General features: G+C 36.1%; 1 protein-coding gene across 1 annotated transcript in view; it reads right to left on the bottom strand.

Moving 5' to 3' along the window:
• Window positions 1–18,973, bottom strand: part of Appl (amyloid-beta-like protein) — a 167,535-nt gene that overhangs the window by 62,933 nt on the left and 85,629 nt on the right. The window contains exon 5 of the mRNA XM_089092083.1: window positions 12,635–12,843. Coding sequence (XP_088948209.1) covers window positions 12,635–12,843 — 209 coding nt within the window. The remainder of the gene's footprint in view (window positions 1–12,634; window positions 12,844–18,973) is intronic.

Genomic DNA, 18,973 nt, shown 5'->3' with positions numbered 1-18,973 from the left:
CCCGGGCACCTCGTATCGAAGGAGTCGTCGTAGAAACTTCTAAAAGGGCTCATTCGATTGGAAATTGGAGTGGCTAGTGCCCTTTTTAATAGTCGAGAGTGATTGGAGGACAACTAGCCCCCCTCCCCAAGCCCATCATTCCCCCAAACACATCCAATCAAAATTTTGAGATAGCCATTTTGTTCAGCGTAGTTGATTTACAGATAGATAATATGTTTTTAGGAGGACAATCCCACACAACCCTCAGGGCAAGGGTTTTAAGTTATGCCCTGGGGGCATATATGGTTTTTATTGAAGGCGCTGTCGTAGATACTTCAAAACAGACTCATTTTATTGGAAATTCAAAGGGCCAGTACACTTTTTAATAGTCAAAAGTGATTGGAGGGCCAATAGCGCCCCCACGCCCATAATTCCCCCAAACAGATCCAATGAAAATTTTGAGATAGCCATTTTGTTAAGCGTAGTAGATTTCCAGATAGAAAATATGTTTTTGAGAAGGACACTCCCCCACCACCCACAGGGCAAGGGTTTTAAGTTATGCCCTGGGGCCATATAAGGTTTTTATAGAAGGCATTGTCGTAAAAACTTCAAAACAGGCTCATTCGATTGGAAATTCGAAGGACTAGTGCCATTTTTAATAGTCAAAAGTCATTGGAGGGCAGCATGCCCCCCCCCACGCCCATCAGTCCCTAACAACTCTCCCCTCAAACGTTTGAGATAGCCAGATGTTTCCCCTGAGTTGTTTTCCAGATAGAAAATTTTTTTTTGTGGCGGACGATTCTCCTAAATCCACGGGGCAAGGGTTTTAAGTTATGCCCTGGGGGCATATAAGGTTTTTATAGAAGGCGTTGTCGTAAAAACTTCAAAACAGGCTCATTCAATTGGAAATTGAAGTGGCTTATGCCCTTTTTAATAGTCAAAAGTGATTGGAGGGCAACTAGCCCCCCCCCGGCCCATCCTTCCCCCAAACACAGCCCATCAAAATTTTGAGATAGCCATTTTGTTCAGCGCAGTTGATTTCCAGATAGAAAATATGTTTTTGAGGAAGACACTCCCCCACAACCCTCAGGGCAAGGGATTTCAGTTATGCCCTGGGGGCATATAAAGATTTTATAGAAGGTGTTGTTGTAGAAACTTCAATAAGACCTCATTCTGCGAAAAATTCAAAGGACTACTGCTCTTTTGAATATGAGAAAGTGATTTGTGGTCACCAAGTCCCCCCCACGCCCATCAGTTCCCCCAACAAGCTTAATCAGAACTTTCAGATAGGCCTTTAGTTCAGTGTCGACTAATTGATTTTAAAATAGAAAGTAAGTTTTTGAGGAGGACACTCTCCCAAAGCCGTCAGGAAACGGATTTTAAGTTATGCCCTGGGGGCATATCCGGTTTTTATTGATGGTGTTGTCGAAGAAACTTCAAAACAGGCTCATTCTATTGGAAATTCGAAGGGCTAGTACTATTTTTAATAGTCTAAAGTGATTTTAGGGCAACTAGCCCCCCCCCCCCGCCCCGCAGTCCCCCCACTACATCCAATCCAAATTTTGAGCTAGCCAGTTTGTTCAGCGCAGTTGATTTCCAGATAGAAAATATGTTTTTGAGGAAGAGACTCCCCCATATCCCTCAGGGCAAGGGTTTTAAGTTATGCCTTGGGGGTATATATGGTTTTTAAAGAAGGCGTTGTCAAGGATCCTTGCCGTTGTCAGGGCAAGGATTATAAGTTTTTCCCTGGGGGCATATAAGGTTTTTATTGAAATCTTTGTCGTAGAAACTTGAAAAAGGGCTCATTCGATTTGAAATTCAAAGGACTAGTACAATTTTTAATAGTCGAAAGTGATTTCAGGGCAACTAGCCCCCCTCTCACGCCCACCCTTTCCTCAAATATATCCAATCAAAATTTTTAGATAGCCAATTTGTTTAACATAGTTGTTAGGTTTAACAATTAGGTCTTTGAGGATAACCCCTCCCCCCACAGCCCTCAGGGCAAGGGCTGTAAGTTATGTCCTCGGGGCATATAAAGTTTTATTGAAATTATTGTTGTAGAAACTTCAAAAGGGCTCATTCCATTGCAAATTGAAAGGGCTAGTGCCTTTTTTAATAGTTGAAAATGATTGGATAGCGACTAACGCCCCTCTCACGCCCACCATTTTCCCAAACACATCGAATTAAAATTTTGAGATCAACGATACACTTTTTCAACATAGTTTAAAGTTCTGAAATTTTTGTCTTTTAGGATAATAACCCCCTCAGAGCCCTCAGTGCAAGGGTTGTAAGTTATGCCCTGGGGGCATATAAAGTTTTTTATTGAAAGCGTTGTCATAGAAACTTCAAAAGGGCTCATTCTATTGGAAATTCAAAGGGCTAGTAGGTAAGCAATTTCCAATGATCACACCCCCCCCCAGCACTCACGACAAGGGTTGTAAGTTATGACCTGGGGGGGCATATAAGATTTTTTATTGAAAGTTTTGTCGTAGAAACTTCAAAATGGCTCATTTGATTGGAAATTGAAAGGGCTAGGGCCATTTTTAATAGTTGAAAGTGATTGGAGAGCGACTACCGCCCTTCTCACGCCCACCATTTGGTAATTCGATTGGAAATCGAAAGGCCTAGTACCCTTTTTAATAGTCGAAATTGATTGGAAGGCTTGACATTTTTATAGTAAAGATCGATGTGGGTATAATGTATTATTTGTTGTTGTTGTTGTTGTTTGGACCAGGGCACTTCGTATCGAAGGAGTTGTCGTGGGAACTTCGAAAAGGGCTCATTCGATTGAAAATAGAAAGGGCTGATGCCCCTTTTAATAGTAGAAAATGATTTAAGGGCAACTAATCCCCCCTCCCCTCCCGCGCCAAACCTCCCGTTTCTGCTCTTAGAGATCAACCAAGTCAAAATAGCATAAGTGTATCCAAGCTATCAAAGAAAGTAAACAGATTTTTTTGCGAATGGCATCAAATTTTCCATTTCAGGTCAACTACAGGAGGTATGAAACTAAATTAAACGGGACTATTTGTGACAATCTTTTAATACGGTATGTTATTAAAAATTGCAGAAAATTTTTCTATTCCATACAAATAGCAGGCCAAACGATAGAGTATTAAAAAAAGAAAATATTTAATGTGTTATTTTCTTTTTCCTTGAAAATACTATGTGAATATTAATAAAACAGAAATAAATAAAAAAAATTTTCACAAATTGAATCTTTTCAAAGAAAATTAAAAAACTCCATTAATCAAAAAATGAGAAAAAATAAAATAAAATAATATAACAAGCTGGAAACTACCACAAATCAGCATCGATAAATAAATGAAACCCAAAACGAACAGAAATTACGATTATTAACCGAGTCAAACTCAAAACGAGCAGAAATTAACGTAAGTTGGGCGCAAAACCCCTATGCCTTCCCAAGGCCAGAACATAATTTGCACTTTACTGAAAAAATATAAATATTTTTACTTTTATAACTTTAATAAATCATATAATATTAACAGTATGATTACTAAATATCAGTGTATGTGTATTAAACTGACAATGCACATTCATTTGTGTTTTTTCAGTAAAGTGCAAATTTTTGCAAAGAAAAAATTCCAGAATCTCAAGTTTAGGGTTTCTCGTGTTTTCTTATTTTTTTTACTTTTTTTTTCAATTTGTATTGGTGCGGTTCTTTTAATGGACTCTACTACTACCAACAACTCACTGCAGCACCAAGCCACCCGAGACCAACACAGCTACGCACGCTCATCCTCCATCCCAATCCATTCAAAGCTTTTTACACCCTCCCAAGAAGTTCTCTATATATTTGTCTTTGCTTGTTTGGGGTATTTTAAATAAAATTTTGAATGTAGTTTAAATACAATATGGTTGTTTGATGACCTTGACTAAATATATAATTTTGTACATATATAATATTTATGGCCAAACCTAAACTAATCTTAGTTTTTTAACTTTTCATACATAATTTTAATACTTTTTCTGTTAAATAGGCCAATAGGAAATTTATTCGCCAGTTTGATGATTCTCCTTTCGTTTATTAGGTTTATCGTAAAATCTAGAGTGGGTTTTTCACCTGTAAAGGGGTCTATAAAAAAAAGTTCTACCCCAAGAGACATAGGACTATCTTAAATCACCCAGTGTATTTGAATTAATATCAAAACATGACAACTTGGGTAACTTAGGAACTTGAGCAATCAGGAAGTATTTAATGAAGCACACTATTTCATGTCGAGTTCTTCCAATTAGTGTCTTTCACAATAAGAAAAAAAAACATTCGAAAAAGAATACGAACTAGCCAGGTCTCTCGTTACCAAAATTAGTATATTTAAGAAAGTAATAATGTTGCTATAGACACACCGACAAAACATTCATTATCCGTGATCGAAGTAAAACACGGCCCAACTAACTCCTCTATTCCGTGGTCAATCAAAGGGGTCGCTGTAAATGTATAGGGTGGCCAGCGGTTGCACCGTGTCGCATAAATATGCTTGTCTTCTGCTGACTACGGGAGCATTCCTTTCTCGGTCTACAAGGTGGACCTTAGGGAGCTCTTACTTATGTTTTGATGGCTTTAACGGAAATGTACCTAAATGATACCAGATTTACTCATTTTTGACTCGACAAATTCACAAAACGTAAGTGACATTTGCACCCGAACAATGAGGAAAGATCCCCCCCTCCCCCGTAGAACTGTCACTCTTTAGATCATTCTAAAGTGGAGAATATAGATCTTATACTAAACATTAATTTAAAATGTTTTTTCCACAAAACAAGTTTTTCAAAGAAAAGTAAAGAACTCCATTAAACAAAAAATGATCAAAAATAAAATCAAATAATCTACCAAGCGTGAAACTACCACAAATCAGCATCGATACATAAATGAAACCCAAAACGAACAGAAATTACAATAAATAACCGAGTCAAACTCAAAACAAGCAGAAATTAACATAAGTTGGGCTCAAAACCCCTATGCCTTCCCCAGGCTAGAACAAAATTTGCACTTTACTGAAAAAATATAAATGTTCTTACTTTTCTAACTTTAATAAATCAAATAATATTAACATTTTGATTACTAAATATCAGTAAATGTATATTAAACTGACAATGCACATTCATTTGTATTATTTTCAGTAAAGTGCAAAATTATGTTCTGGCCTTGGGAAAGCATAGGGGTTTTGAGCCCAACTTATTTGCCAACGTTATGCCCTGGGGGCATATAAGGTTTTTATTGAAATCTTTGTCGTAGAAACTTGAAAAGGGGCTCATTCGATTTGAAATCCAAAGGGTTAGTGCCCTTTTTAATTTTCGAAAGTTATTTGTGGGCAACTAACCCCCTCTCACGCCCACCTTTTCCCCAAACACATCCAATCTAAATTATTAGATTGCTATTTTGTTCAAAGTCGTTGAAAGTTTTGAAAATTAGGTCTTTAAGGATGACAACCCCCCCCCCCCAGCTCTCAGGGCTAGGGGTTTAAGCTATGTCCCGGGGGCTGATAAGGTTCTTATATAAAGTAATGGTGTAGAAATTTAAAAAGGGATCATTCGACTGGAAATTAAAAGGGCTAGTGCCCTTTTTAATAGTCGAAAGCGATTGAAGGGCAACTAACCCCCCTCTCATGCCCAACATTTTCCCAAACACATCTAATCAAAATTTTGAGATATCCATTTTGTTCAACGTAGTTGAAAGTTCTAAAAATTAGATCTTTTAGGATGATAAACCCCACAGAGCCCTCAGTACAAGGGTTGTAAGTTATGCCCTGGAGACATATAAGGTTTATATAGAAAGTTGTTGTAGAAATTTCAAAAAGGGTCTTGTCCTGAAGACTGTGGGGGGGAGTGTCCTGCTCAAAGGTATAATTTCCTGAACTTTAAACTGCGTGGAACAAAATGGCTACCTCAAAATTTTGATTGGATGTGTTTGGGTAAATGGTGGGCTTGGAAGGGATGTTAGTTGCCTTCCAATCACTTTGGACTATTAAAAAGGGCACTAGCCATTTCAATTTCCAATCGAATGAGACATTTTTGAAGTTTCTGCAACAACGCTTTCTATAAAAACATTATATGCCCCCAGATCATAAATTATAACCCTTACCCTGAGGGCTGTGGGGGTTGTCATCCTCAAAGACCTAATTTCCAGAACTTAAAACTACGTTGAACAAAATTGATATCTAAAAATTTTGACTGGATGTGTTTGGGGGACAGGTGGGGGTGAGAGGGGGTTAGTTGCCTTCCAATCACTTTCGACTATTAAAAATGGCACTACCCCTTCGAATTTCCAATTAAATGAGCCCTTTTTGAAGTTTCTGAGACAACGCTTTCTATAAAAACCTTATATGCCCCCAGGGCATAACTTACAACCCTTGCCTTGAGGGCTGTGGGGGAGTGTCCTCCACAAAAACATATTTTCTATCTGGAAATCAACTACGCTGAACAAAATGGCTATCTCAAAATTTTGGTTGGATATGTCTGGGGAAATGGTGGGCATGGAAGGGGTACTAGTTGCCTCCAATCACTTTCGGCTATAAAAAGGACACTAGCCGTTCTAATTTCTAATCGAATGAGCCCTTTCGAAGTTTCTGCGACATCTCCTTCGATACGAAGTGCCCTGGTATGAAAAAAAAAAAATAATAATAACACATTGTGCCAACTTCGTTCTTTACTTGATGATTAAATAAAAAAAAACAAGTTTTTTTTGACTGAAAGTAAGGAGCGACATTAAAACTTAAAACGAACAGAAATTATTTCGTATATGAAAGAGGCTGTCCCCTCCTCAACGCCTCTCTCTATACGCTAAAGTTTTTCATTATTTTAAAAAAAATAGAGTTGTGAGAAAGTCAAATGTGGTGTGATTTTCATTAAGGTTCTATAACTTTTAGGGGGTCTTAACGCCTTTTTTCGAAAATCAGCCAAATTTTCTCAGGCGCGTAACTTTTGATGGGTAGGACTAAACTTCATGAAACTTATATATTTGAAATCAGCATTAAAATCTGATTCTTTTGGTGTATCTATTTGTATCAAAATACCGTTTTCTAGAGTTTCGGTTACCATTGAGCCGGGTCGCTCCTTACTTACAGTTCGTTACCACGAACTGTTTGATTAAGGCTTGAAATGCTCGACTAAGGCTTGGCGACTTAATTAAGGCTATGAAATGCTCTCAGTATTTCAAAACTGATACAAGGGATATATGTCACAATGATAAGGGGTAAAATCTGGCATGCAGAAAATAATAATAAAATAACAATAATAATAATAATTTTGCATTTTTGTAACTATTGAGCAACTCAAGTCAATGACATACACAAAAAAGACACAAGATGAATTTTAAACAAACTTCAAAAATATCAATTGAAAAAGCCAAGTATAAAGCATATTCAAAAGTAGAACTAGAATCGACATCACGTGTGCTGCACAGTTCCACCACACTTTGCATATTTTCCGCCACACGTGGCATATTTTCAGCCACGCATGGCACGCATTACCTGGTGTACGTGATTTCGGAAAGTGAGCGCCCCTCGATTGCAGCTGGACATAGGACATTTTGTTACCGTATTAGTGCTGTTCAGAAAGTAAAGAATTTTCTAGCATGAGAATTCAAAACAATTAAGAAAAGAAAAGATTTTAGAAATCCGTATACAGTCGGTGAACCATAAGGTAGAGGGCACTTCCCTTCGCTACAAACCTCCTAGCATCAAGTTATTGAAAGATTTACGCAACGAATTCTTTTAGCTCCTCATCGTCTAGAAAGAGCCTTCATTATGAAAACTCTTTAAACTAGGAGAAAATATAAAAGTTGCATGTTCAAAGAGTTTTTATGGGAATGACACTTCCGAGGCGATGAAAGATGAAGTAGATATTTCACTGAATGGTCCAGGGGCTTGTAGGCTGTAGATTATAACAAAGAAATATGAAAAAGGATACTATGCGATGACAAGCGAGTGAAGTTCAAGTTTATTGATTTCAAATTTTTTAGACATAAAAGTTCTTCGTAAATTTATCAAGGAGCAATTTACTAAAGTCGAGAACACTCAAAGGACGATTAAGGTTTTTCTTGACCTGTGTTACCTCAGTTTTACGACGAAAGTTTGCAACAATATACGTTATAAAATGTGATATTTGCAATACCCCAGCTACTACAAGAACGTATCCAGGATTTTTTTCGGGGGGGGGGAGGGGGTACAAAAAAACTAAAAATACATAACAAATCTGTTTATATTCATTTTTGTAACGTTTCTACGAGTCGGATAAAAATTCTGGGAGGGGGGGGGGTCAAACCCCCTATCCCCCCTGGATACGGCCTTGAGCTACTGACTTTGGTTTTTGGGCTAAAATTCAAACAATATAGTTTCCAAGGATTTATCTTTACAGGCATGCCAAAAAACAAAAGGGCATATCTTATGTTTTTGAACGCAACAAAATCACTAGGACATGGATAGTCTTTTATGCTTCTATAAATCTTTGTCTATTGGACACATTTTCAGAAACGTTACTTTACAAAGGGTATTGGCATCCGGCCATGATTCACACAAAATACTTTAGCACCCCTGCCTAACAATTTACTGGGTACAGTTTTATTTAGTCTATAAACAAGAAACATTATTTCTTAAACTCGAACTCCACTTTGAGGCTGTATGATGGCCAAAGACCCGTTAAAACCAGTTTTTGGCTAGTGTAATCGGCAGTCGGTTTTACTCGAATCTAAAAAACTGACTTCACTGCAATAAACTAAATTCAATCAACATTATTAGACGAAACACAGCAGTTTTTTTTTAAGATTTTTGTTTCCTTAAATATCCAATAAAAAAAATAAGTTTCAAAAAATACATCGTTGTATTTCTTCTTTATTATTATTTTTTGGTTCTGTTAAATTTATTTCCTCTAATCCTGTAAAAATTTTTGGTCACACAGTGGATTGATGCTCTGCTTGGCAATGCGGGACCCAGATATCGATCCCCACTGCAGCGAGGTTGGGTGACAGGCTTGCCACTGAAAAAAAAGAACCAGCAACTGAAACATCATTTTTGACATCAACTGTCAAAAACGTCATTTTTGATATTATGACACGTCTAATACGCCAGCAGTGGCTTTGGAGGATGTTTATCCTGTAAAAGTACAGATACGTGATATATGCATTTCAGTTTTGGGTAGAACGACATGACACCTTCTTACTATTTAATTTTGTTATTTTAGCAGGTAGATATAAAAATTATCTTTCAAATCAGCCCTTAAACATTTTTCGTGATGTTTTCGTGCCCCAATAGCAGCAACAACAAAAATACGTACATCAGCGCCTCTCATGCAGAAGCAATCTTCCATGTTGCTCAAGATGGGGGGCACTGATTCTCCAAAATGGGATTTCCGGCTATGATGATTCTAATGGTGCAGTTTCAATTTCGATTCGACACAATTTTTTAGGGATGCTTCAAGAGACTTTCTGTGGAATCTCTATAAATTTGTTTTCGCAGCATACTTTCACCACAGAGATTAGCCGAAATAACAGTTACAGTTCCAGAATCAGTTTCAAATAGCGATTTTTCCTCATTTTACAGCTTTTTTTTTATGTGTTTTGGTAGAATTCTAGTTTTGGAGCTTCTTGGCATCTTGGAAAGTAGTTAAGTTAGGTGAATAAAACTTTTAGGACTGAATTTAGAGCAAAAAAATACCCTGGGATTACCTATCTTGATTCTGAAAAAAAATAAACTATGCCTCAATTTTGAATTGTCACGTCTCTTTTTCATTGGCTTTAGTTTTTGTAAATGCAACTTCCATTATTTCAATAGAATTTTAAGAATTTTTAAAATCAAGACGTTTTTCTTAAAATTGATGTCTTTTACCATCCTAAAAATCCTGAAAAAATCATTTTTTATACAATCCTGAAAAAGGCTTATGCCAGTTTTGCCTCTCACTCAGACTACCTGTCTTGGCTTTGTCTCCAATTGGCCAATGGCTTGATGGCAACTTGATTTTAGTTAAAAAATCAAAGGATTTTAATTCAATCAATAAAGATTTACAGATCTTTAAAACCATATAAATCAGGACTGAGCAAAGGTACGAGGCTCAAAATAATTTTCTTGTGCCTCATTTGAGCATTACATCTATTTTTCAAGGCTTCCCTTTTGTAACACAAAGATTGTTAGAGGTTATCAAAGGTCACTGCCCCGGAAGGGAGAAGGAATAGGGGGTAGGGGCTTCAAAATATTTTCCCAGGAGATCGTTAAGGCTCTGGATACATTCCTGAGAGTCTCAGTCATCTAACTCAACCACTTTCAAAGATAGCAAAAAGCCCCTAAACTATACGTTTTTAATTTTCGGTTATTATGGGCAAGATTTCCGTCTTTACCAGTTTGCGTCTGACGCCACAACCATGATAAAAGGTTTTTTCGTTTTATTCGACTTTCTGGACGATCCATTACTATCTTCTAACAATATTTTAATTATAAATTTCCAATTTTCATTCTATTAAATTGTACACTATATCTAAATTATTTAAATTCTAAACTATATGTAATTCTAAACTATTTGAATTCTAAATTTCCAATTTGTATTCTATTGAATTCTACACTAATTCTAAAATATCTAAATTCCAAATTATATATAAAACTAAACTATTTGAATTCCAAATTTCCAATTTTTATACTAGGCTATTGAATTCTAAGCTATTTCTAAACTATTTGAATTCTAAACTATATGTAATTCTAAACTATTTGAATTCTAAACTTCCAATTTTTATTCTATTGAATTCTACACTATTTCTGAACTATTTGAATTCTAAACCATTTATAATTCTGAACTATTTGAATTCTAAATTTCCAATTATCACAAAAGGAAACTACTAAGTCCCCAATTTAGGAGATAGGACTGAACATGTAAGATTGCGAATTGGGTTCAGCTATTCTAAGGCACAACACGTACCGCTTTCATACTTTCAATATATAGCAGCACTCTAATAGAGAATGTAGCGGCCACAAAGTGAGAACGTGACATGATTTCAAGTCAAAAGCAAGGCAGTGGAATTGCAATTGCACATACGAGCAAAGGTGTAAGACGACGAAGGAGTGTCTTTGAAAAAGGATATCTCATTGCAAAAAGCGTATCTGTGCTTTCTAAACTACCAAGGGTTTTGTATACTTCCGCAGGTTTTTCGGGAAAGATAATTTTCCCAAATAGAATTCGGATTCTATCTTAAGGAGATGATTTTACAGTAATACAGTAAAGAAAAATTGGGCAGCTGGCATAAAGTCTAACATAAATAGGAGACAATTGAGCCTTTTTGACAGACTTCAACCACAAATATATAACGCAAGGTTACCTGCAATATTTATATGAAGTATCAGCTAATTCAGGAATTTCCGCGGAATCAAACCTATTTGGTAATTATTCAGCTAAGGCTGATGAAGTTTTATATGAAAAGTACATTTCGTACTATTCATTTAGAAAATTATAAGATAAAACTAGGTAATGATCAGATCAGATTGCAGAATTATTCTTGCAGATCACATCATTCAATTTGAAACATTTTGTTTAATTTTAGAGCGCGACATTTTGTTTGTTTGACAACAGTGTACTTTAATTCTGACCTTTTCAGTAACTGATAATAACTTGCGCTAGAATCTGGTTTGGGGGAGGGGCGGGGGCGGAATAGTCCAAAACAGACACAAATATGCGAAATAAACAAAATATAGAAGGATTTCTAAGAAAAAGGGTAAAACTACAGGATTTTAAGCTAAGAGCGTTGCACACAAAAACTTCCTTCTCTCTCTCTCTATTCATATGAAAATTCAAATCTGTTTTCTTACATATTACAGGCTTTCAGAGTATTTTTTCTTAGGAGATGAGTTTCACTGTATTACCTATTATTCATTTATACCTATTTAAAGGGTAAAATGAATTATTTGACATTTCACTTTCATTCCTTGCACAATAGAATTTATCATTAAACGACCAAAAAAATTCACTATTCTCTTTATACACTTATATCTTAGCATTTTAGTTGTAATTAAATTGTTGCTATTTTTAATAATGCAGACAGTACAGCTACACAATAAAACCACGCATGCAAGAGTATGGACACGTTACAAGATTCGAAACTGGTAACAGTGTCGACAAAAAAAACACCAAACCATCTAACGATTGGCATTTCTTGGTATTTTTTTAACTTTCGTAATTATTTTTTATTTTCAGAAATTGATATCAACCATTAATCAAACCTTAATTGTTTCGAAATAGAAAAATTTTGCCTTCTCATTATACAAAAAAATACTAAGAAACGCCAAACGCTAGATGGCACTGGCGCTTTTTTGGCGGTAGCGCCTGTATCCACTCTCGTACGTTACCTATGCACTTCTCGTTATTCTGAAAAATTGCAGCTTAAAGCTTGTTTCTGTTTACCGGGTTTATGCTTTGGCTCTGTTTTATTGTGAAATCGGAAACTCAAGAAAGAAAAGAAGAAAGAATAAGACTTTAAAAATTCGATCTCGCTTTTCATCACTACTGTCATTATGCTCAATCGGTCTTTTAGAAATTTCAGACAAATTCTCCTTCATTCTCTTCTCTCTTTATTTTAGTGGACAGTTTCTGCATAGCACTGTCGCTATCGGCTGGATTTCATTACAAACATGTAAACATTTTTAAATAAAGGTAACAATCTTACGTCATCCTCGTCACTATCATCATCTTCATCTGAGTCATCTTCCAAATCAAAATCTTCCTCTTCCAAATCCATATCCTCATCGTCATCATCTTTGTCGTCTGTCAAACCATCCTCATCAGACTCATCACTATCATCAAAATAATCTTCTGAGTCATCATCTCCGAACTTATTGGTGCTGTCAACATCAGTCTTTGTGTTCTTATTTCCATCTAAAATTATTAATCATTTTAACAGAATATGTCATAAATAATAAAATATTCCCATGTTCTCTCTTAGCATAGTTGGAATAGTTTTGCCTGAAGTACCAAGGACATCAAAATAAAAACACTTTTTGCCCCCTAGAGACATCTTAAATTTATTCCCACCTGAAAAACTGGGAATTCCCAAGATCTTTCGGGTAGTTTTTTTTTTTTTTAATTATGAAGATTTTAGGGCAGAACCACGTTTTCATCAATGTTACCACATCGAACAGTGAAAATAAATAAGCAAAACTAATTAGCTAAATTTGGCAACAAATAAGATAACATAAAATGAAAGTATCAAGGTCGTCAAAGTGAAAACATTTCTTGTCCCCCCGCCCCGGGACCAAATTCATTGGCGGTTCCAGCCTCTCTTGCATCCAAGACAAAGTCTCGATATGTGCCTCCTTTCCCTGTCTCTCAAAAATTTTCCGGCCGAATTTAAAAAAAAAAATTATTTATTAGCGATATTTTCATTTATTCACAATTTTTTTTATTTATTTAAATCTGACTTTTTTACTTTACATGGGAAAAGAAACGAGAAAATGAAATTTCGTATTCAATTTACTTATGTTTACTCCCGACTGCGCCCTCAAGTTTATTTTAATAAAAATAAAATTTCAAAGATTAAAAAACGATAATAAATGTTAGATAATTTATTTGAAATCTTGGGTCCCTAAAGTTTCTACGCCCGGGGCAATGGTTCTGTCCCCCCCCCCTTATAACTGCCTCTGTCCGTAGGTCTACTCATGCCTGAAAACCATATATGTAAAAAAAATTTCCTTTCGTTACTTTAAAACTAAAATAGCGACGAAGACCACACTGCCTTTCCATAACAAACAACGAAGCACGAACCTTGCATTAAGCAGCCACATTTTCGAAAATCCTAGCCACAATATACTTTTTGATGAATTTGCCCTTATTAGCAATGACCTAGGCATAAAGCAGGTAGCATGAGAATCAATTGAAATCAGACTTAATATATTTCCTTAAATAGGGACTTGGGGGAATATACACTAAATGCTATATACACAAATTTAATTAAAAATGATCTTACAAAATATCTTAAAAAACCAATAGACATTAACACAGAACCGGTCACAAAAAGACCTTTGAGGTTAGCTGCCAAAAAGGCTGGATTAGCAATAAGAATGCGTTTTTAAACTATTTTTTTTTCATCTCATTGAATCGCCTTGTTTTAACTTACTTTCTATCAGTCCTGGTTGAACTTCGCTGAAATAAGGATGCTAGGACTGCTTTGAAAAATTTTTGATTTTTGGTTTTATTGGTCGCATATTGTTGTCTTTTTTTCTTTTATATATTTTTGTCTTGCTGAGGACGGCCCTTGGACATAGGGCCGAAATATCCATTCAAATTATCTCCACTGTGTTGCAAAAAGATTTCCCTATTGTTCTTCGTGCTTTTGTTGTTTGTTACTTTGAACTGCGAAGTTCTGGTGCCATATGTTTTCAGTTCAGATTTCTTTTTCCATGTCATTGGTACTTTAATAAAAACTATTTTCCCCTGCATCAGGGAACAAGAAGAAATGCATTGACTAGTAAGTCCTTTTAGCATAAGTTTTATTTACAAGGAATATTTATTAAGCCTAAAAATATGTCAACTTTCCAAAGAAAAGTCAAGCTTTCTTCTATTATTAAAAAGGTTTCCCAGGAAACGCCGACTTTAGTCAAGTCATATCTTAAAAAATGTCTGTTTGTAAAAGTAAAGAAACTGCATAAACAGCCAAATATAAGCATTTTATTGGATTAACCCTTCAAATATAAGCTTGTAAAAGCAAAGTCAAACCTTCTTTTGTTATTAAAAACGTATTCAAGAGGTCCACAAATTTAGACAAGTCCATCTGGAATAGGTATACTTATAAAGTAGAGAAACTGCAAAAAAGTATTGCTATTCCGAAAAAATTTCTGTGTAAAATAACCCCCCCCCCCAGTTTTATTTCTTGTGAAAGGATTTGAACAAAAGAGCCGTGTTTACAGGAAGGACAATACAGTATAGGCCAGCGCACACTAAGACAATTTTTCATACTACCTTAAGCAGTTCTGAAGTACAAGAGAAGTGATTTAGGAGAATCAGGTTACCAAAGTTAAAAAAAAAAAAAATGTCACTTCCAAACGTTGAACGGAGCCCAAATTCCCAAGTTTGTTCATTTTGTCCGCTCTAGTAACTGGATAAACTGAACTTGATTAATTTAGCTTGATCACTAAACTACAAAGGGATAAGCCCCTTCCCTCTTTCTCACTCATTCTCTCTCTCTTTCCGGAATCTTGTGCTGAAAGATTAGTATATTTCGTTAACATTCACATAAGATTTTGGGACATGATTCCTCTTGTGGGCCATCTGGACCCACTCTTGCATTTGACTTACGTGAAGCTCCTCTATTCAGCGCAAAACATAGGTAACCGAAGGGCAAAGAAAAATTCTCCAGTTTGTTAGAAAGATGTTTCTTATTTTAGTAAAACATGACATTATGTTTTTTACACCAAAATCCCGACGTTGGATGCTTTCTCCATATTTCAACCTGCTTTCTGGATATTTCAGCAGAGGGAGGATCTCTAAGCCCAAGGTAAGTGAACGGGCTTGAAGTAAGGGTAAGTAAAATATTATCCTGTCCCCCTAACTCAATATTTTTGCCTGGTGTGGAGCGTTAGGGCTAAGGGATGAATTTCCTTCTCTACCTAACTAGCAGTAGAGGCAAAATATTAGACAGAAGCCAGAAAAACATTTGCTAAAAACACTCTTAGGGCTTTGGAAAAAGCCTTTTCGCGCATCAATAATCCCAAATACTATTAAATGCATTATTCTAAGTTATATTACCAAAATAGCCGGGCTAAAAAATTAACACAGAAAAAGTCATGCCTCTCTAATTCAATGTTTTTGCCAGGTGTGCAGCACTCTGGCTAAGGGAAGACATTCCTTCTCTGTCCAACTAGCAAGTCTAAGCTGACAGAAATTGAATATATATGAATATTCGCATTAAGTCAGATATATCCACTATTCATCAATCAGAATCCAGTGGAAATGCTGGGTCGTTTACAGGGCAATAAATTCATTGAAGGGCCTCCTCGGGGCCTGCAAGGAGCTGCGTATCTGCGTTGGCCTTACGTGGCTTGGTATTGTAGTGAGTTGTTAATAGTAGTATAATATTCCGCTATACTTAATGTTTAGATGAGGTACAATTATTTTTTTTTTCTTATGGGCTAGTCACTCCTAATTTGGACCTTCGATAAAATCCAGCAGAAACCACCAGCAATTACCAAAGAAAAACAAAAAAGGGTGGGGGAAACAGACTTGTTATCAAAAAAGAAAATAAATAAATGATAGGATTATATTTAAAAGTTAAATGAAACATTCAATATTCCCAAAGGGCACGGACCCACACATGCCCCCTCGCATAGGATAGAATCCTGGGAAGTGGAATGTTTTCCGGATTAAACTAAGTTTTGAACTGCCTTTAAATCTTTGTTTATTGCAACCTGGCTGGTTATCCATTTCATTTACGCGACTAATACTTTCTCGTAGGGGCGAGGGACACGGGTCCAGGTCCCCTCCCCCCGAAGTTTCCTGGGAAGGAGTATACCTTTCTTCAATAAAACTAATTTCTAACTACCTTTCTTCAATAAAACTAATTTCTAACTACCTTTAAACTTTGTCTAATGCAGCCTGGCTATTAATCCATTTCCAATACGCTACGAATAATTCTATAAAAGAAACTAAGCACTGTATCTAAGGATATTCAATGGCAAAATTAAATTATCCGAGACAAAATCCAGCTTCTCATACTTTATCAAAGGTAATTGGATTCATGTCAGAGAAGTAAAGTAGCAAATAGCATCTAATTTCCAAGGTTTTATTAAACAGAATATCAGCTAGATTGACTGATTCTGTTCTATCAAATAGAAAAGCCTTTTCCATTAATTTCCAGGGAAACACGACATTTGAATTAAAGCTTGGAAATCGATAATTGTCCATGATGGGAAAATTGAGACTAAAAATACGAAAAAATACAAAAAAAAAACAAATCAAGGCAAGTCATGGGCAAAATTTTACCAAATAAACAACTCAATGAATACAAAACAATTATATCAGCAATTTGCTCGAATTGATTTCATCAACGGAGTAGACTAATAAAAAGACAAGATAAATTTCTTCTATTTTACGCCATATGGTGAACTTTGAGGAGTACCCCGCATGCCACACAGTTTTACCACACGTGGTGCAGTCCCCGCAACGCTTAACATAGTCCTCACAATGCGTGGCACAGTTCCGTCATGCTTGGGACTTTACGCACGCTCTGCACGCGCCACCTGATGTAGGCTAAGTGATTTCCACAAGTTGACGCCCCTTCGGATTTCTTAATAAGCGTAGAAAACTAGACAATAATAGCCAGTGATATTGCCGCAGAAAGGACAAAAGACAATGACAATGTAATCGGATCATTTTTTATTTTTATTTTATTTATTTACTTCCGCACATTTTTTTAATCCCGCATTTGTGCGAAAGTTTTACCATCGATCCCAATTATTTGTCCTCTATCTTAAGTTTAGTAAAGTCAAGTTAGATATTTATAAAAAAAAACGAAGTTACACTTTTGGACAAAGGCGTGTATGTTCATACAGGAGGGGGGGGGAGGCTTCGGGCTTGGGGTATCCCCTTGAGATCTAATTCTGTTGCGCATCATTCATGCTTACCTCTATATCATCCAAAAATAAATCTCTTAGCGGAAATGGAATTGTCCGCCTTACGGCACTGAGTTCAAATATAACACCCGATCGCTTACTTTAGGACTCTAGCTACTAAGGCAGGAAAAACGGGGAAAAAACATCAAGAAATAAGTTAAAGAAGAAAAAACCTTTGGACAGTTTGTGTTGCATTTTGAATTAAAGTTTTGCCCTAACACAGTATTTATACTAAAATATATTCTAAATAAAGAAAACGTTTGTTACTAACTCATAAAGAGATATGGCTATTTTCCAAAGTAAAATCGTCTCAAGCAGGACATCACATCATCCACCAAGTCAATGCCTCATTTTTTTTTCATTTTGGCTCAAAATTCAAATTTACCCGTGGTCAGGGCTTGTAATAGATACATTTCAAACAATCTTACCTTATCATTGTGGTAAGGATGCAGTTTCATAAGCAAGTATCATCATCATTCTATTTTAGGTCTATTTGGAACGTCAATTTGTATAAATTAATAAAGTTTTAGATGCATCTTTATTTCTTTCAGGTTTTCAAGCTGTTCCAATTTGAATAGACTTTTCAGTGTTCTCATTGAAGTAAGTCTATTTAGCTTCTGTGATGCTCTATCACAGTAGCATCAATTGTATATTATTTTTTTTTTTAGTTTTAGATTTGATGTAGTTAAGGTTTTAGATTATTTTATCTTTGTTTCTTAGCGTTGAAGATGCCTTGTTTTAAACAGGCGAAATAGGCACTCGTTTTAGGTTGTCATTTCCTTTTACTGACCGTAGTCCCGTTTGTTTCCTTCATCTTGAGATTTTTTTCTCTCTTTGTTTTTATTCCTATTTGAGACTAGGCTTTTCTGCAAATTTCATCCTAATATAAAAATGACTCATTAATTAAAAACAAAGGAATCAAGTCAGTTACAATATGAGCAGCAGTTGGAATTGCTACTGATTTTGTAAATACTGTGCGCTTAATCAAAATCTTCAGCTTGGCCTTTTCATTACTTACCAAAATAACGGCTGATAAAAGTAAAAATGGAGTAAAAGATTTAAATAAACGAGACACAATGTCTAATTCGGATCATGCTAGCAACAAAGGCACGAATATGACACCGCGAACCAACAGTAGCGTTACAGTGGTATTGCGCTGGCCAAGTAGGCCTATCAACCTGGCGAGGGGTTGCACATTTTCCGCAGCCTGGTGTAAATCTCGGAGCGCCACATGTGTCACACAGTACCGTCATACGTAGCTTAGTTCTGCCATGCGTGATACAGTTCTACCACGCTTTGCACAGTTCCACCGCGTTTCACACAGTTTCACTACACCTGGCAAGCACCGCATGGTGTAGCACCAAGGCACACTGGTTTGCTTGAAGTCCATAAAGATATTATTA

Source organism: Artemia sp. Qi Xiang Cuo, chromosome 7, assembly GCF_049724085.1.
Source record: "Artemia sp. Qi Xiang Cuo chromosome 7, ASM4972408v1, whole genome shotgun sequence".
NCBI lineage: Eukaryota > Metazoa > Arthropoda > Branchiopoda > Anostraca > Artemiidae > Artemia > Artemia sp. Qi Xiang Cuo.
This window is presented reverse-complemented; position numbering and strand designations above follow the sequence as displayed.